Source organism: Heteronotia binoei, chromosome 8, assembly GCF_032191835.1.
Source record: "Heteronotia binoei isolate CCM8104 ecotype False Entrance Well chromosome 8, APGP_CSIRO_Hbin_v1, whole genome shotgun sequence".
NCBI lineage: Eukaryota > Metazoa > Chordata > Lepidosauria > Squamata > Gekkonidae > Heteronotia > Heteronotia binoei.
This window is the reverse complement of record NC_083230.1, coordinates 95,009,110-95,029,366: the sequence shown is the minus strand read 5'-3', so window position 1 is coordinate 95,029,366 and position 20,257 is coordinate 95,009,110. Positions and strand designations below refer to the sequence as shown.

The 20,257-nt window shown below is 40.6% G+C and overlaps 2 protein-coding genes across 3 annotated transcripts in view; one reads left to right on the top strand and one right to left on the bottom strand.

Annotated features, from left to right (window-relative positions):
• TRIM24 (tripartite motif containing 24) overlaps positions 1–11,673 on the top strand; it is a 74,883-nt gene extending 63,210 nt beyond the window's left edge. For both annotated transcript variants that reach the window (XM_060245654.1, XM_060245653.1), the window contains exons 14-19: positions 5,404–5,572; positions 7,000–7,292; positions 7,453–7,588; positions 8,479–8,553; positions 9,710–9,859; positions 10,938–11,673. In XM_060245654.1, coding sequence (XP_060101637.1) covers positions 5,404–5,572; positions 7,000–7,292; positions 7,453–7,588; positions 8,479–8,553; positions 9,710–9,859; positions 10,938–11,147 — 1,033 coding nt within the window. In that variant the 3' untranslated portion in view covers positions 11,148–11,673. The remainder of the gene's footprint in view (positions 1–5,403; positions 5,573–6,999; positions 7,293–7,452; positions 7,589–8,478; positions 8,554–9,709; positions 9,860–10,937) is intronic.
• Positions 11,674–12,672: 999 nt separating this feature from the next.
• SVOPL (SVOP like) overlaps positions 12,673–20,257 on the bottom strand; it is a 43,676-nt gene continuing 36,091 nt past the window's right edge. The window contains exons 13-16 of the mRNA XM_060244596.1: positions 18,582–18,663; positions 16,454–16,543; positions 14,159–14,272; positions 12,673–12,822 (exon numbers count right to left, since the gene is read on the bottom strand). Coding sequence (XP_060100579.1) covers positions 12,811–12,822; positions 14,159–14,272; positions 16,454–16,543; positions 18,582–18,663 — 298 coding nt within the window. The 3' untranslated portion in view covers positions 12,673–12,810. The remainder of the gene's footprint in view (positions 12,823–14,158; positions 14,273–16,453; positions 16,544–18,581; positions 18,664–20,257) is intronic.

The following is a 20,257-nucleotide window of genomic DNA, read 5'->3' as shown; positions in this document are numbered from 1 at the left end:
GTGGCCCAGGATGCAACATCGTTCAGATCTAAGAACCAATGACAGTGAAGTAAAATTATCTGGTAGGCAGTGGTTTAGAATGTAAAATGGTACAATGACAGAATAGTAAAATTAACAAATTGAGCAAACCTTTGCTCTGAGTACCATGAGCATGCAAAAGCAACAGAACAGTAGTATGTCAAAATGTGAGATTGTCTGTCAATGACAGTGGGAGATGGATTCAATATATGTAATGAGATAAGCAACCAAAGTCCCTGTTTGAGTGTGTCAATACAGCTAAAAGTGAAATACATTGGATAGTGATGTTCTTGTCCACCTAATTTACTTTTTAACATGTAAACATAATTCTAGTTTGCCATCAGAAGAAGGAATACAATAAAATATAGTGAAAATGGGTAGAGCATATGTAATGAGATATACAGCCAATATCCCTATTTTGAGTATGTCAATACAAATAATTATACTGATTCACAATTCTAAAAGAGAAACACATTAGAATACTGTGGATGTATAGCTATACTCACTGAGAGTGGATTTAGCATCTGTAATGAGATAAAAAACCAGTATCCCTGTTCAGTCCTGGGGAGGTATTTGTTCCAAATTTCATAATAATTTGTAATTCAGCAATTTCTCACTCCATTCTGTTCTTGAAGGTCCTTTGCTGTAAAACAGCTACTTTGAGGTCACCCATTGAATGTAGAGGTGTGCATTCGGTTCGGCTGAACCGAATCAACCGCCGAATCACCCCTGATTTGGCTGTATATGGAATCGCATACAGCCGAATCCAATTGAGGTTTATTATGTGGGAGCCGAGTATGGCTCCCTGTATACTTCCATATAGATATTCGGAAGTATACGGAAATCCATGGAAAAGGGGCTTCTGCAGCCTTAGGGGAGCTGCTTGCCTCCTTTCCCGCCTTTGGTAGCCTTTTCCCGCCTTTCCTATAGCCTCCCTGGGATTGCGGGGGGGAGGGGAAGAGGAGCCCCAGCAGCCAATCCAAAGCATGCATTTGCAAAATGTATTGCAAATGCATGCTTTGCAGGGCTGTTGTGTAGCTGATTCCCCAGCCATCAGCAACATTGTTCTTTTGACCTTTTGCTTACTTGGGTATCCAAGTAAGCACTGTTGTCTGGCCAATCACAGAGCAGTGCTATTTTTAAAAACTGCTCTCTGTAGGGTCAGATAACCTTTTTAAGGAGTCTGCCTGGCTGGACTCCTCCATTGCTGCTGTGTTGGTGTGAGAGAGAGATTGTGCTGTGCTGGCCCTTGGCCTCAGCTGCTGCTGCTCTCTCTCAGCCTTACCAGACTTGGCTGGAGTAGAGAAGACATCTAAGGTAAGACAGTCTTGGGATTCTTGTTTTTATTTTAGTTGGTAAAGGGACTTTTTAAGACTCAGAGTCCCTTTACTTATGCAGATTTGGGTGGTGGGTAGCTTATTTGGGGTTAGGGTTAGGGGGTTCTGCTGGGGGAGGGGGCCTGGGGTGGGGTGGGTTTTGCAAATATGCTCGTATCTTACTTTAGTGAGAGGACTTTTAAAAGTGCAGTGTCTTTTTACATTTCCTGATTTGGGTGGCTTGGATTTCTTGGGGTTAGGGTGAAGTTGTTTTTTGGGGGGAGGGGTTGGTAAAGTTCCTGTATTGTTAAAAGTTAAGTTTTTTACTGTTTTAAAAGGATTCTGTGTTTGATTTGTTGCTGCTGTGTTGTGCTGCTGTTGTTCCTTTTCTCTTCTGGTTCTTCGGGGGGGCTGTTTGGCCTTACTTTCTTTGTTTAAAAGGCCACTTTTTTAACAATTGAGTTTCTTGGCCTTCTCCTGTTGTCCCTTTTCCTGGTTCTGGTTTTTTTGGGGGGAGCTGGCACCTGGGTGAGAGACCCAGAACCAGCAGGCTTGTTGTGCTTGGCCAGCTCTCCCCATGTTGTTTGGGGCAGGGCTGGAGAGCTGGCATCTGTAGATTGTGTGTTCTGTGGCAGGGAAGCTGGCACCTGGGTGAGAGACCCAGAGCCAGTATGCTTGTTGTGCTTGGCCAGCTCTCCCCGTGTTCTTCGGGGCAGGGCTGGAGAGCTGGCATCTGGGTTTGCTGCAGCCAGGTCTGCAGAGCAGACCTTGAGCAGATTGTGTTTTGTGTGGCAGGGTTCATAGAGTAGATAGATGTATATAGTGCATTTGGGTGCTATAGAGATTCTCTGGTGTGAAGTTAGGTTTGGCTTTGGCTGCCCAGGAATTGGACCCCCTAGCCCAATCTTTTTGGGACTTGGGGGGTTTGTAGGGGAGAGTCCCCTGCAGGTCCCCTGCAAATTTGGGGGCTCTCCCTCAAACCCCCTCTCCTCCAGGCGGCTTCAAATATACCCTATTTGCCATTGATTTCAATGGCCCATAGGGTATAATGGGGCTGTATATTCGGAAATAGCCGCGCATCTACCGTATATGCGGTTATTCTAACTACGGAATTCAGAAATATACGGGATTCCTTATTCCCCCCAATGCTTGGGAAGGTTAAAGTGTTCTCCCACAGATTTCTCAGTTCTGTGATTCCTAATGTCAGATTTGTGTCCATTTATCCTTTGACGTAGGGTTTGTCCTGTTTGCCCTATGTAGAGAACTGAGAGGCATTGTTGGCATTTAATGGCATATATAATGTTGGAAGATGAACAAGTGAATGAGCCTGAGATGGTATAGTTGAACATATGAACATATGAAGCTGCCTTATACTGAATCAGACCTTTGGTCCATCGAAGTCAGTATTGTCTTCTCAGACTGACAGCGGCTCTCCAGGGTCTCAAGCTGAGGTTTTTCACACCTATTTGCCTGGACCCTTTTTGGGAGATGCCAGGGATTGAACCTGGGACCTTCTGCTTCCCAAGCAGATGCTCTACCACTGAGCCACCGTCCCTCCCCGATGTTAATGTTGTTAGGCCCAGTGATTGTGTTGTCTGGGTGTATGTGGCAGCAAAGTTGGCACTTGGGTTTATTGCAGGCTCTGGTCCATGCTCAGATGAGAAGCTGTATTGTTGTGGGTGAGGAGTTGTTTAAGGTTGGGTTGGGGGCTGTCTGTGTGCAAGAAAAGGTTTTACCCCCCCCCCCCAGTGCTTTTGAAAGAGAGCTGTTGCTGTCCAAAAGAGGTTATAAGTTGTTGATGATACGTTGAACTGTTTTAAGTTGAGTGTTGTGTGAGACCACTAGTGGTATTCTGTTATATTCTCTTTTGGGTCTGTCTTGTAACAGGTTTTCTCTGGGTATCATTCTGGCTTTGTTGATCTGTGTCCTGACTTCATCAGGTGGGTACTTTAGTTCCAAAAAGGTTTGTTGTAGATCTCTCAGGTGAGAATCTCTGTCAGCAGGATTGGAGCAAATGCGGCTGTAGCATAGAGCCTGGCTGTATACAATGGATCGTTTGGGGTGGTAGCTGGAGGCATGCAGGTATGTTTGTCGGTCAGTAGGTTTCCAGTATAAAGTGGTGTCAATGCGTCCACTGTTTAGTTTTACAGTGGTGTCCAGAAAATGTATTTCTTGCATAGACTGGTTCATTGTCAGGTTGATGGTAGGGTGAAAGTCATTGAAAGCCTGATGGAATGCGTCCAGGGCTTCTTTACCATGTGTCCATACCATAAAGATGTCGTCAATGTAACGAAGGTATTACGTAGGTATGAGTGGGTGGGAGTCTAGGAAGCGCTGCTCCAAGTCAGCCATAAAGATGTTAGCATATTGTGGGGCCATGTGGGTACCTATGGCTGTACCATTGAGCTGTAGGAAAAGTTCATTGCCAAATCTGAAGTAGTTATGAGTGAGAACAAAATGGCACAGTTTGATAGCAAAGTCAGCTATGTTTTTATCAGAGATTATATTACTTACAGCTTGTAATCCATCTCGGTGTGAGATGTTGGTATACAAAGATTCCATTGTGGCTAAGATAGTATTCTCTGGAAGGTTGTTCAAAGATTGTATTTTTCTCAGAAAATCTGTAGTGTCACGAACATAACTGGGAGCACTTTTGACATAGGGTCTTAGAATAGAGTCCATATATCCAGATACCCCCTCAGTGATAATGCCTATCCCCGACACAATGGGACGTCCCGGATTACCTAGTTTATGTATTTTGGGTAGAAGATAAAAAGTACCTGGTCGGGGTTCCTGTGATGTGTCTGACAGGATCTGTTCCTGAATGCTCAGTGGTAATTCTTTTGTAATCTTGTTCAGTTCTTTTTTGTATTCCTGTGTGGGGTCTAAGTCCAGTGGTTTGTAAAATGAAGTATTTGAGAGTTGTCTTTGGGCCTCCATGATATAGTCTGATCATGATGACAACAGCTCCTCCTTTGTCTGCCTCTTTGATTGTAATATCCATATTGTTCCTGAGACTGTCTATGGCCTTCCTTTCAGCATGGTTGAGATTCTGCTGTGCGCGGTGTTGTTTGTTGATCACATCAGTTTGAACTCTGTGGCGAAAGCACTCAATGCAGTGATCCAGTGTGTCGCTGCAACCCCCAGGAGGAGTCCGTGTGGAATTTTTTTTCTTGTAATGTTGTTTTGTTAGTGTGGTGTGGCAAGTATCCTATTCATTGTTGGGTTGGAGGGATGGTAAATGTTCTCCAGTGGAGTGTGTGATGATATGTATATTATCACTATATTTTATTGTATTCCTTTTTCCTATGGCAAACTAGAATTATGTTTACATGTTAAAAAGTAAATTAGATGGACAAGAACATTACTATCCAATGTATTTCTCTTTTAGCTGTATTGACACACTCAAACAGGGACTTTGGTTGCTTATCCCATTACATATATTGAACCCATCTCCCACTGTCATTGACAGACAATCTCACATTTTGACATACTACTTGTTTGTTGCTTTCTCATGCTCATGCTACTCAGATCAGTTTGCTCAATTTGTTAATTTTACTATTCTGTCATTGTACCATTTTACATTCTAAACCACTGCCTACCAGATAATTTTACTTCACTGTCATTGGTTCTTCAATCTGTACCATGTTGGATTCTGGGCCACTGCCTACCAGCTATGGATGGCTCTGCTCAGCTATGGATGGCTTTGCTCACTGTGCTGGATTCCTCGTCTGATGAAGTGTGCTTAAGAGTGCACAAAAGCTTACGTTTAAATAAAAATTGGTTGGTCTTAAAGGTGCAACGACTCCAGCTTTGTTCAACTGCTACAGACCAACATGGCTGCCCGCTTGGATCTATCTTCAAGTTCTTGTAATTTTACCTTTTTAAAAAAGTTTAAAAATTGATTAGTCATTGAAATGAAAAAAAACCCCTGTAGAATAAAGGGCTTATTTTCATAAACTTCATACTGCTATCTGAAATAGTGGTTTTGTGTCCTGCTTCAGAAGATGGACATGTCAAAATCATCTTTCTTCCTTTTTTTCTTTCCCACTGCATCTTTGTTTTATAGCTCTGGCTCCTCGAGCAGACCATTAGGTGCTGATTCAACCCAGAAACCCCCAGTAGTCATGTTGGAGCCTATCAGAATAAAACAAGAGTCGGGTACGCCAAGCGAGAATTATGATTTCCCAGTTGTAATAGTGAAGCAAGAAACAGATGAAGAATCCCGGAATCAAAACGTAATCATTGTTACAGAGAAACTAGTCTAAGTACAGGAGGGTAATTTGAATTTATTGGAAAACTAGCTAAATTGCTAAGATTCTGCTTCAAAGCTAAAGATCTAGTGGGAACTCAGCTCTTCACATTGATCTCTGAAAAATCAGATAGCACTCATGCTACTTATTTATTCAGTTTGTTCATTTAGAACTGTCTGCTCTTCTACTTAAGAAGAACTAAATGTTTTTGTTTGTTTGTTTGTTTGAGGGAGGGGGTTATATTATATGCAGTTTGTGCAGCAGCCTGATAGCCCAGTCTTGTCAGAGCTTGGAAGCTAAGCAAGATCAGCCACAATTAGTACTTGGATGGGAGACCAAGGGGTTGCTACACAGAGGAAGGCAGTGGCGAATCACCTCTACTCATCTCATCCCTTGAGATTCTCATATTCCTTGGGTTGCCATGAGTCAGTTAGGACTTGATGGTACAATATCAGGGCTTTTTTTTGAGCAGGAACACAGTTATGGCTGGCTTGGTGTTAGGGGTGTGGCATAATATGCAAATAAGTTCCTCCTGGGCTTTTTCTACCAAAAGCACTGTGCAAAACAATGGTGATGTCAGGGGGTGTGGCCTAATATGCAAATGAGTTCCTGCTGAGCTTTTTATACAAAAAAGCCCTGTAACACTATTGTTACTATTACAAGAATTAATCAGAATTTTTATTTAGTTACATAAAGACCCGTTCCAGAGCAGGCATTCCTAGGCATTATGAAAATGTGCTGTGCATTTGTGATGAGGGAATAAAAATGACTGAGTAAACAAAAAAGGAAAAGAAATGTATCTTTAAAAATGAGCTCTGATTGTGCTGAAATAAATGTTGTGAGTATAGGTGCTAATTTATTCCTGTGTGAATTGGCCCAGCCAACCCAATCTCATCAGGGCTTGGAAGCTAAGCCAGGTCAACTGTGGTTACTATTTGAATGGGAGACCACCAAGAAAACTAGAGTTACTGTGCAGAGGAAGGCAGTGGCAAACCACCTCTACTTGTTGCTTGCCTTGAGAACCACATAGTTCCAGGGTTGCCGTGAGTCATTTGCAATTTGATGGTATACTATTGTTGTTGTTGTCATGGCACAGGGCTTTTTTCCTGGGGGAACACAGTGCAACAGAGTTCCAGAACCCCTTTGTGGAAACAAAATTCTCAAAATATGTTTAAAAGTTCATGAGGGGCACCCATGTGTCTCTCTTTCTTTTCCCTCTTGAGAGTTCCAGCAACTCTTTTTCCAGAAAAAAAAAAGCCCTGTTTAGGCAGTTTCTAAAATCATATGTTGAACTAGTTAAAACAGATTATAACTGCCCTATTGTAAAGGAGACATTTCCCGATGCTTTTTTTAAAAGATGCATGCATTATATTTTTGTCAACTATGCTCATTTTTTCCCCTTTTCTCTGCAGACCAGTTTTTCTAGAAATTTGCTTACCTCATTGCTGTTGAACAGCAATCGTAATCACTCCTCTGAAGAAACAGTCTTGAGAGCTGAAGCACCAGACAGTACAGGTGACCAGCCATCCAGTGGCAAGGGAGCATGGATAGGGGCTTGTCATGCTGGAGACAGTAGAAAAGATGATGACCCCAATGAGGACTGGTGTGCAGTGTGTCAGAATGGAGGAGAACTGTTGTGTTGTGACAAATGCCCTAAAGTGTTTCACCTGTCGTGCCATGTCCCCACACTCAGGAATTTCCCAAGGTACAAAACATGAGAAACTGGGGTGGAGGGAAGGACTCAAAACTCCCACTCTTTGGGCATCTTTTTAAAAAACTCATCATAGATTAAAGTGTTTCCCTAGGAGCCTTTAGAACTCAAGAATGCACACTGAGGCCTGTCTGTCTTCTCTCCATTTACTTAGCGGAGAGTGGATTTGCACATTCTGCCGTGATTTGTCCAACCCGCAAGTAGAATATGATTGTGATGGCCCAAGTCATGTGTCTGAAGAAAAAAGAAGACTGGAAGGCAATGTTGGATTGTCTCCTAAAGATCGGAGGGTAAGAATATAAGTCTATTGCATTATGTTCATAGGGGGAATGAAGTTAGTGACAAAAATAAATATGGTACATCAATAGTTTTTTTAAAAAATAGGCATCAAGAATGTTAGAATGCATCTTAAAGAAATCTTAAACTTATGCATTTTATTTATCTCATTTATACCCCGCCTTTCTCGCCAATGGGGACTTAAACCAGCTTATATCATTTTCCTCTCCTCCATTTTATCCTCACAATAACCCTGTAAGGTAGGTTAAGCTGAGAAAATGTGACTGCCCAAGGTCACCCATCAACTTTGCAGATCTCCTTCACTGCATTGACCCTCTGGGGTGATCTACATTCTCCTGCAGTTTTTTAAGGGTAGCATTGTATAGACATGATTGCAAAAATATGATTATGATCATACCTGACTAATCACATAGTGTACTTGGGTCACCGTTTAATAAGCAGTGAAATATGTTTAAATGAGCTCTGGTATAATTCTTGTGTTAAACATATATATTACTCTGGCAAACTATTTTAAAATGTTTCTCTGATTTTTTTTATATGATACAGTTTTTGTGAAGATGTAATAATGTGTTTTAGGCATGGGCTATCAAATTGCACAGCACAATTTCTTCATAGTTTTAGAAAATGTACTCCTTAACCAGGGGAATGTATTTTCTCTTTTGAGATGCACACATTGTCTATTCAGACTCCATTTTATCAGTATGTCTTCAAAATGTGTTGATTTCAAAACTTTTCTGTTGGGGGAAGATGAGAAAAGAACCACACAATGGTAGAATTTCAATAGAGGTACCTCTTATCAGAGTAGAAGCTGTTTTTTGGAGACTCCCAGTTTTAGCTTTTCGTGTCGGTGTTCTGAGTGACTGTGACCTCTTCTCTTATACAGAAATGTGAAAGATTATTGCTGTACCTTTACTGCCATGAAATGAGCCTTGCTTTTCAAGATCCTGTTCCTCCTACGGTATGGTAGTCTCTTTATTATTTGCCATTTGAGTTTTTTAATAGAAATTGGCACTCACCATCAGTCAGATTGCTATTATAAATGAAGTAAATAATTCCAACACTGGTACTAACTAGCATGTCAGTTGAACTATGGTTGGGTATTCCACTCTCCCCCCACCAAAAAGTCATTGTGTTATCCCCTAAACTGACCACGGGTTTCTCAAAACAAATTGAGGCAATATTCTAAGCATAGTGTTTCCCCTTATATAAGTGTCCAATGGGCTTGATCCGGTGCAGCATTTTCATGGGCACAAGAACTTTTGCCTGTGGAGTGTGATTTTTGCAGCTCCCAGAACCCTGAAATCCCCGTCCCACAGAGTCCTTGCACCTGCAGAAACTACATTGGAGCCATCCTACTGTATTTATCACTTCTTTCTTCTGTATTGTATTTTGAATATTTGGGGTTGATTTTTTATCTTTTTTTGGTAATTAAATGCAATTCAAGTATCCTCATGTTGGATTAAAATAGTAGTGTTTGTGTCCCATGGCAGTAGAGATGCATGTTCTATCATAGATTATTTGCTGTAGCTTGAGAGTTAGTTGTGGGTTTTCTACATGTTTTCTTTTTTGCCTTTCAGTTTGTTTCCTCTCTTCATTTTCTTTTTGAACTGTATCATATTCACAAAAGGAATCTTTCTTTTTTCACTTTCTTTAAATTCCAACTGTGCTTCACTGTGAACTTCATATGGAGCAGCTCATTAAACTATAGGAGGCCTTCACATGTTAGAACAAACAACTGTTAAAAATGTATGATGTGTGCTAGAACAAGTTGTACTATAGCGGCAATTCTAACATTGCCTTTAGTGGCATGTATAACATATGGCCTCAATGGGGGACTTAACCATGTTTTATTGAGGTGATTGCAGAATTACGAGGAGTACAATGGCTGTTAAAAACTGCAAAGTGTACAGTTTAGGTAAATAATATGGAGCCAATTGGTATCTAATATGGAGCTAATTGGTATCTAATATAGATTCCTTCCATTTATTTTCACTAATTATAGGAATCACATATGAACAGAATTCAGTTGTTGGAAGTTCTGAATTTCTGGTGCTCGGTTTTCTAGAAAATACATTGGGACAATTTCTAAGAATACTGGTCTATTTCTCATTTAGGTGCCTGACTACTACAAAATTATTAAGAAGCCAATGGATTTATCAACAATCAAAAATAGATTACAAGCTCATCACCCATCGTACACAAAACCAGAAGATGTTGTGGCTGATTTCCAACTGATCTTCCAAAACTGTGCTGAATTTAATGAGGTTAGGAAATACTATCATGTGCTCACATATACATCCTTCTAGGAAAGGACATTTTTTGCCAGGGAATCTGATTCTGAGTGCTACAGTAGTTTGAGAGGGACACACCTTGTTGTTGCATGTAGACTATAACTGCGGGTCTCCTCTTTCATGACCTCTGGTCAGCACTGTGAAAGGGATCTCACAAAGACTGTTGGCAACCAAGTGCTGAAAATGGCTAACAGGCCTATTAATGAGGCCACCACAGATATAACAGGCCTATTAATGAGGCCACCACCTGCCGTCCAAGTAACAACCCTGCTTAGCTTCCGATATTTGATAGGATTGGACTATGGTGTACCATTCCACATCTGCCACATTTAGTAGCAATAGGGTGTATCCACACGAAGGAGAGAAATTAAATCTTTCTTACATTAAGGCTGGTGTTGGCTGAGGGAGTCTTCTGACACTCTGTCTGAACAAGTTCTTTTAAGATACCTTAGCCAAGGAACTGGCCATCTTTAGTGATAGGATGTTCCAGCGGACTAAAATGCTTACTCTGTACCTACTGTACGTGCTGTTGACATGCAAGAAACTATATGCCATAAGAACGTAAGAAGAGCCCTGCTGGATCAGACCAGTGGTCCATCTAGTTCAGCATCCTGCCTTCCATAGTGGCCAGCCAGTTCCTTTGGATGGCCAACAACAGGGCATAGAGGCCAAGGCTTACCATGATGTTGCCTCTTGGCTCTAGGATTCAAAGGTTTAGTTCCTCTGAATGTGAAGTATTTCCTCAATCACCATGGCTAGTAGGTATTGATAGATGTATCCTCCATGAATCAATCTAATCCCCTTTTAAAGCCTTTTATTCCTGTGGCCATCACTACATCTGGCACTGAATTCCACATTTTAATTACACTCTACTGCATAAAGTAGTATTTCCTCGATCCCCTTGTTACAGAAGACTTGTAATTGTTAGGTCCCCCTTCCCTTAAGAGAAACACAGATCATTCCATCCTGACTGTTAATTTGAAAAGTCTATTTTTAATGTCATGGTACTGCAAATGTGAAAACCTGATGATAAATTGAATTTCCCCAACAGCCTGATTCAGAAGTGGCTGATGCTGGCATGAAACTGGAAGCTTACTTTGAGGAACTTCTGAAGAGCATTTATCCTGACAGGAAATTCCCCACCCAACCCTATTGCCATGCTGATAGACGTAGTCTCGATTTAACAGACGACTCGGATGATGACTTTGTACAACCCCGAAAGAAACGCCTCAAAGGGGAAGAACGTCATTTTTTTAAATGAACTGGTTATGTCAATGGCTAAGTTTTTTTTTTTTAAATTTGATATTTATCAACATTCATTTTCTGGACAAAATTTTGAGATGATTTCTATGTCTGTGGACTGAGACTCATACTTTGCTGCTTCATACTACCAAGAATTGAAGCATCTAGGAGACCTTAGAATACTTCTTTAAAATTTATTCTTCGGTAGTTCATTCTGCCACCATTCCTGAAGGACTGTTGCTCAAATCTTTTATTTAAAAAAGATTTGTTTTAAAAAATTGGAACTGAATTTAATGGCTTTTGCTGTTTTCAAGAGAATGTGAATCCACCAGACATTAGTTTACCAAAGGCATGTGATTGGCTGTAATTTCAGTTGTCTGTACATAACCATTAGCCATTGGGGGGGTAGGGAGTGGGGGGGAAACATGATTTGATATTGTCCTAGGATTCTGATTGGTACAATGGAATTGTAGTTGCCTCTAGAGAGTTACTTGTGCGCTAAAGTGTAAGGAGTGGAAAAATGAATTAAAATACTTCGAAAAGTATTTAAAGTAGTCTTATTGTGGTCATATGAAAAAACCCTTCAGCCAGTTATTAGTTTTCTGCTGTCTAACATTTAAAAACTTTAATTCAGCTTTATAGTGACTTCTGCAAAGGAAATTTTCTAATCTCCTTTCTGTGTTGTGCTTCTTAGTATACTAGAAGTAATCACCGTTTTTCTTGAATTAGCAGTTTAAACATGTTGTGTTAAGATGGTTTGAAATTTCTCTCATTAGGAAAACATTGGTTGCCTAGTGCAGTAAACAGCATTCCTGTTCTTGGTGACTAGGGATGTGCACAGACAGAAAAATTTGGTTTGGTCTGGTGCCTGTGAGCCAGGTGGACCCAGACCAAACCCTGGACTGAACCATTTGGGCAGCATCAGGCCCCATCCCCAGCATGCCCCCATTAACCAGAAGCAATGCATGCCCCCAGTTCCGGGTAATGGTGGACCATGCCCTATGGCATGCCCACATTTTCCAAAAGTTATGCAACGTTCATTTTCTGGATGAAATTTTCAGATGATTTCTACATTTGTGGACTGAGACTCATACTTTGCTGCTTCATACTACGAAGAATTTAAGCATCTCATACTTCCAATGCCATCCAAAACTGGCAGGTGTATGTCATGCTGCACATGATCCCAAGCCCACCTTTAAAGCTTAGGGTGAGTGTCCGGGGAAGGTACTTTCCCCAGACCTCAGCTCATGAGCCCCAAATCAGCAAATTCCTACTGGTGACACTATGGTTTAATCTTCAATATAGTACAGAAATGTGCCTGAACCATTGCTCTGACTTCAGTTGCAAAACCCCAGTACCTTGGCCAAAATCTAGAGAAAGAAATAAGGCTAAAGCAAAAGATTGTGTATGCCATGTATTTAAATTTTTCTTCCCTTCAAATATTTGGCTTCTCCACCAAAAGCAGTGTTGGAATGGAATCAGTCTTATTTTAAACATGACAGTAGGCCTGTTTTATTTGGCTATTTTATTTGAGAGAAGGGAACCAGGTTACAATGCAATATACATTTTGTGGGAAAGGCATGTCAGAAAGCACACAGTTCTTGCTGTCTTGGAAGATGACTCCTATCAATCTGATCATTTTAACAGGTTCTTTATCTTGCCTTTTTCCAGCATTAGCATCTTCATTTTGTTTGCTACAAGAGAAGTTTTTTTAAAAAAATTAAAGTTTAACAACTCACCACAGTTGCAAAGAGAACATGTCAGCTTTGTAGCTAATATCTAGTACTGTTGGGGGAGGGGTTGGATCCAGTCACGTTTTTTTACTCAGTCTCACCCACTTCTGCTTACTATAGCCCCTGTCTTACATGGCCTTTATCCACGAAGGCCCTATTATCCCCAGCATCTGTGATCTTTTGGGTGGGTATTTCTATTCCAGCCTCGTTCCTTACTTTCTTCTGGAGGTTTGCAGTGGCATGAAGAAAAATCATCCAGTATACATGCGAGTGGGTTCATGTTCTAATGCGGAGGGTTAGTATACCATGCCACTGTGATCCTGGCGGAGAAAATCTTTCAGAATCAGAGCTACAGTTCAGTGATGGAGGACTTTAATTTGGTTTGGATCAGTATTAGCACTGCAATGCAAAGCAGCTATCAAATTGTAGCCTACTGTTTATGAAGCATTTTAAGTACACAAAGGAGTTATTTATCTTACTTTTGTCCTTAATCATCAATGTTTGGGGGTGGGGGTATTTCCAATTCACAGATAGATCTTGATGCTTAAAAAATGACAACTACTGCGTAAACAGTTTGCTTTGTGGTTTGCTGTCTTTCATTTTTGTTGTGGATTGTTCGTATCCTACTAGCTTATGTACATTTTACTTGATTCACTTTTACGAGATGGAAATTGGAGCTTATCAGTCTCTACAGGCTGCATGTTAACTACCTGAAAATCCCAGCATTGCAGTATATCTTCACTATTCACAGATTCATGATTTGCGATCTCACTTATTTACAGTATGTTCATCTGATGCATTTCCCGATTTGTTTTTACCCCTATGAAACCATGATCCTAATAATCATTGCATTGTTAAATTTGGTGGGAAGTGTTTGTTTGCTACTACTGGGAGGTAACAGAGCCTTGCCATCTAGTATTTGCCACTTTTGCTGTTCATAGCAATCACGGAACAGAGCTCCATGAATACTGAAAGTCTGCTGTACACTCTTTGTATGGCTGTTCACCCAAAGATTTAACTTGCAAGCACCGTGTTATTTGGAGAAACATCCATCAGCTCCGCACCTCGAAGGCCTCTTTAGCATATGGATCTCCTTTGAAGGCCAGGGCCACTTGTACTTGGCTTGTGTAGAAGGAATTGTTTTTCCTAGTTAAGTGACATTTAAGATTATCAGTTTTTGACAGGTGGCTCTTATAGGGCTCCTGGCTTTACATTTTTGAGGATGTTCAGGGGAAGGTGCCCCTTGCGGCTTTTGCAGGCCAGTAGCTCCATTCTCTCTCCTTGGAGGCTTACCAACCTGAAGTGCTCTTCCTTTGGTCTCTATGGGTAGAGTGAAAGCTGAGATTGCACATACAACACAGACAGATGCGAACAGGCAAAGTGCTCCCAAGAAAGAAGCATTCATGAGCACCTAGAAATAAACAATTAATTCAAATGCTGTAATGCAACAAACAATAATAATAATATAATAATAAATTTTATTTGTACCCCGCCCTCCCCCGCCGAAGCAGGCTCAGGGCGGCTAACAATACGGTGACCAATGGTGCACCAACAATAAAACAGTTACACTAGAAACATTAAATTAACATTAAACTAACCTTAAAAGCCTGAATTAAAACAATTAACTAAAACATTTTATGACGCTATCCTTAACACTCTTCTAGTTGATGCTGATGGCGGATTTTCAGTTATTCATAAGCTAATTTAAAAAGGGTGGTCTTGCAGGCCCTGCGGAACTGATCAAGGTTCCGCAGGGCCCGCACCTCCTCTGGGAGTTGGTTCCAGAGATGTGGGGCTGCGGCCGAAAAGGCCCGAGAGCGAGTATTCTGTAGTTTAATTTGTCTTGGCCCAGGGGTAGTCAGTCTGTTCTTTCCTACTGACCTCAGTGCTCTCTGGGGTTCATACGGGGAGAGACGGTCCCTCAGGTTTGACGGTCCCTCAAACAAAAGTTTAACTTCATCCAAAATAATTACTCTGGCTATAGCACAGCACAAGAGGCAGTCATAGAAAAGCATGCCTGTAGATTTTTGCCATTGCACTATGGCAAGATTGCTTCTTCCCCACACCAGAATAAAAATTTCAGCATCTTTCTCATTCTAGTAGGGAAAAGCTCAAAAAAACCAAAAGCAAACACTAGTCGCTCTCTACTAATAAAACCAGAAAAGATGTTACAAACAGAAGCCAGTTTAAAACAAGATCTAACCAACATGGTAATAAACTGTTGGTTGATAAAAAGAGATTAGTATAAGATCTACTCCAGAAAAGTTGAAGATGAGAACAGATCCAGTTAGAAAAGTACAGGAACCATATAGAATGTAGCAGAACATAGTATCTGTAAAGGTTGAGGAACTGTAATTTTTCAGGGGGTTATGTTACTGAGCTATGCCACTATTCTTCTGCAAAAAAAACCCAACAACCTGTAAAGGGGCAATCTAGTATGAAAGTCCAGAATTAAAATTACTTGAGAAGTTCAAATACTATTGTCCCGTTCCCCAGGCTTGAACAAGGAATTGGGATTTCTAAGTTAGCAAGCATCATCCATCCCTTATAGATGTTCATATACTGCATGGTCTCTGTTATCTTGATCATCCTGTCTCACCCTGTACTTTCCTGTATTAGCTTTTATGTAAATTCCTTTTTACCTATGTAATGATACTTAACAGTGAGCCTCACAAACTCAGAGTGATTTATTACTTTCAGAGGATCTTGTTTTAAATTGTTTTCTGTAAAATCTCTCCCATCTTTCTGTTGTTTGTAGGTTTAAGTATAAATGCCTCAGCCTAAAGGATGTACACCATGCATCTGATTAAGAGAACTTCGATCCATAAAAGCTCACTTCAGAAATCGGGGGGGGCGGGGGTTGTAACAAAGTCTTTAAAGTTCCAGGAGGCATAACATTTTTCTGCAACAGACTAATTCGGCTACCCTTATAGAATTATCTATTTTTAAAAGTTTTCCTAAAAGATTCCAGCCAATGTTAAACACTTCAAAACTCAATCAGTTTCAGTGGGAGAGTTAACAGTAGTTTTTTATTAAATGAAAAAGGATTTGTGCTGGGTCATACCCTTTGGATCTTGGCTAGAGGTGAACACATTTCAGGTAAAATTTAATGTCACAACTTAAGAATTTGTGATATTTCTCCAGCATATTTGCTGAACAGATTACCTTCCAGTAATGCTTGTCAAAACTGTTGCCAATAATGCTTGTCAGAATTATTTGTTTTGGGGATCCTCTACCATCTAACCCTACAGTTTCCTCACATCTTTGAAATATGTTGAATGAAAAGAGAAATAAAATATCCTTAAATCTTTATCACTCTAGTTGCCCTTCTCCAAACCCTTTCCACCTTTACCTTTTTTTTCCGGTGCTGTAACCAAAACCAATTTCAGTATAAATTTTAATTGTGTTGAAAATTATAATATTGCTATGGCTTGGAAGCTCCTCTATAAAACAGTTTTATGGTTTGGTTTAACTTTTTAAAGCCTGAATTCACAGATATTTGGAAATGAAACATAGCCTACACAATTTATCTGAACTTACCTAGCATTTATTTTAGGGGCACACTCAAGTTACTAAAAAGAAGTTCTCTTACTTGTGCTATAAAAGGTGCCACCATAGCACCAATGCGACACAGTGATCCACTAGTCCCCAGTCCCACAGCTCTCATTGTTGTAGGATAAACCTGTAAGAGAGCAGTTTTTAATTCAGTGTCAGTCAGGCCACAAGATGGGTACAGATGAATCACTGGGTGGAAATTCGATTTAGGGTTGTCAACCTGGAGAGGTCCCACTATTACAACTGATCTCCAGGTGACAGAAATCAATTCACCTGGAGAAAATGCCACTTTGGAGGGTTGACTCTGGCATTATACCCTATTGAAGTCCCTCCCTTCCCCAAACCCCACCCTCCTGAGGCTCCACCCCCAAAATCTCCAGTTATTTCTCAATTCAGAGATTGGACTGTCATCTAGCCAGTAACTGAACTCCTCAGGAGAAGGTGACAGAATACAAATTGTTGCCCAGACCCAACAATCCTGTACAAAAAACACTGAAATTTTTGTTGTTGGTAAGAAATACTTTTGTGTGGTAGAGCCAAATTCAACTGCCACTGATTTCAGTGGGGGAAGAGTTAATAATTATGCTTAAGCCTCTCATGCTGAAAGTAGTGGGCTCAAACCTGAGTCACTTTTGCAATATTATATTCATTTACTGAAACTTCCAATGCTACTAATGAGATTCTGTAAGCCCTGATGCATTAAAGTTTTACACTATCCAAAATAATGTTTTGATTTTGGTATTTTATTTATTACTTTAGATTTCTATCCTGATCTCCCCACAAGCAGGCTCAGGGTGGGTAACAACACAATCAAGTCATTAAAAATCAGTTAGCATAAATTGTATAAAACAATTATACAATTTTAAAACAATGAAAGATGGTGAAATGTTCATAGCAGCTGTAACATAAGTTATTTTTTGACGGTTGAAAAGAAATTTTGGCAAATGTCCAAAGTTCAGATTTTCTGAATTTGAAATCTAATTGTAATTAAAGGGTCAAAGCCAATCCCAGCTCTTTGCTTTTTGTCCTTTGTTATTCAAGAGGGCAGTCTTGAATAAGGGCAGTGGGGGATGAGAGGGATACTTACCAGGCCATGTTGCTAGCATCACACAGGAAGTTACATAATAATGCTAGTGACTTCCGGGTACAGGGGATCCCTACATCAACTGGGGAAACCTTGCCTCCACAGGGGAAGGCTGGCAACCCTAGGACAGTCACCACCCCAAACAGGAGTTAATTTATGAGTAGATCATTCTGTAATTATCCACCATAGGGCTTTGTTCTTTCCTTTTTTGCATGACCATGCAGAGAACATGATAGCATATCAAGCAGGAGTGTTTGTCAACACTAAAGTCTACTGAATCCAGTTTCTAGGAACCCCTTCATAATTCAGTTCTATGTGTATGCAAATGATTTAGAGATGTCAGTGATTTCTGCTAAATGGAATAATATAGATGTGTTTAGCTATATTCTGTCATAATGAGTTTGTGCATAACGAACATGAACCTAGCTGCTTATTGGGCTTGCAGATTCTCCTTCTGTTTCTCATGCTTGCCCCAAAGGTCGAAGATTGCCTGGTTCAATTTTATTCCAATCTGTTGCGATGTCCAAATGTAAGCACTTCAACAAAAGGGAGCCTAAATTACACTTATATCCTGGTTTAGAATCTCAGTTCCCAGAAAAGAAAGAAGCCCTGATCTGTTCATATGCCTTCTCTAGGGTGTTACAACAATTTTAATTTAGATTAAAGACTTCCTAAACCAGGAAGTCTTCAGTTAGCAGTTGAGAGGTGGGAAAGAGAGCACAAGCCCCCCAATAAACCTGGTTCAGGCTCATTGTGAACAAAACTCTAGTGAAGATAAATTTTGAGTCCAGTAGCACCTTCAAGACCAACAAAAGTTTATTAAAGGTAATGGGCTTTCTTTCTTTTTAAAAATAATAAGGTTATTGAAAAATTCAAGTTGTACATAGCCTTGTAAAATGAATTAGTGTCAAATAACTATGATGAATCCTAATGAATGAACTCCACCTTTATAAATGGGACTCTCCATTTGTTAGGGAAAGGTATAAAAAACAGCATATGCATGCACTGACCCCACCCCACCCCCGACTCTTCCAGTTACAGCTTGCTTCCCTCTATAAATCATGGGTTTAAAAATTCTTACCTCTGCTGTATAAATGTAGATGGTATTGAAATTTGCAGATACCAAGGCCCGCAACATGAAGAGAAAACCAATGAGGCCTGCGCTAGATGTGGAAAAAGAAAAAGAAAAGATGAATTAAATTTTGGTGTAACAAGGATTGTATTAAGATTGTGTCATGACAAAAAATTCCAGGGGTGGTTTTTTCCTATAACAGTAAAGTGGGTGGCTTGTGTCAATCGTGACAGCAGCAAAACTAGGCTACCCACAAACAGTGCATGTATGGGTTTCTAAATACTGTGGGTGCTCCCTGAGAAAGCAGAAAAACAGGATGTTGCAAATGGAATCTTAATAGAATAATAATAATACCACCCTCACCCCAAAAAACCTGGATGAGGACTGAATAAATGCTATGAGAGAAGGAATTTTGAAAACAGTGGATAATTAGAAAGGGAACCAAACCAGGTAAGGAAATGGGCCATTTTATGCTGCAAAAATATTATAAACACCTAGATGAGTGATTTGATGTTAAGAACATAAGAGCCCTGCTGCATCAGACCAGTGGTCCATCGAGTCCAGCATCCTGTCTCGCACAGTGGTCAATCAGTTCCTCTGGATGGCCAACTTCAGCCTTCCTACAGATTTTTTTGAAACTTCCCCCCTCCCTCCAAAACCCCCTAAGCTTATTGTTCTCAGAACATTGGGAACACTTGTGAGTGGGGATGGGCTGGAATAAAAATACGAACCACAGTTCAAGCATGAATCCACCAGTTTATGGTTCATTTTGAACCACTTCATTTGGTCACATCATTCCCGAACCCAAGAACAAACTGCCTTTTTTCCATGGAGATCAGGTGGTTCATTTTTGCAGTTCAGTTTCCAGACAGGCCAGTGCTGATTCAATCAATTCCTAGGCAACACTGGGGGTGGACTTACAAACACCCAAAGCAGTTGTCCATAGCTTGACTGGCAGCTCTGGGAGCCAACCACAGAACTTCCCTTCTACTCTGTAGGAACAGGTATAATACCACAGCTGCTTTCACTTTACAGTACAGAATGAGAAGAGTAAGTTGTAATGAGAACAGAATAATAGTTTTCTGCATGGCTGATTTAAGGGAGGCTTTGAGGGACTTCCTTTTCCCCCATACACAATGACACATTTTTAAAACCTTGCCGTAGTTTCCTTGCCATGGTTTCAGAAACCAAACCTGAAGCTAGAACTGAAGCTGAGCTTTCCTGGGGGCACCTGCTTTGGGGGGCTATAACTCAGAGATCCCAAATCCAACTTTTGCCAAACTTGGGAGGGCAGGTGGCAGAGGACCTGCTGAAGACTTCTGGTGAGTTTGGTATCTCTAACTCATGAAGGGGCTGTTCTACGACCTCCTGAACCATGAACCAGTTGAGGAAAATGATGGTTCATGCAATCAGACGAACCACGAATCAATATGAACCACCATTTTCCCAGTTTATGCTCATCCCTACCTGAGATTCATTCTTCATGGAAATAAAGATGGAGAAATGGGTGCTCACAAAGGAATGGATCAGGCTTCATATCTTTTGCTCAGAACACTATGAAAATAGGTTTGTGAGTGAAAGAAGCCAGCAAACAAACCAAAGGGGAGTTTCACAGAAAAAAATGTTTGGGAACTCTGCCCTTCATAGCCATCTGCCCTCTTCTCAACTAACAGAATTGTGCAGAA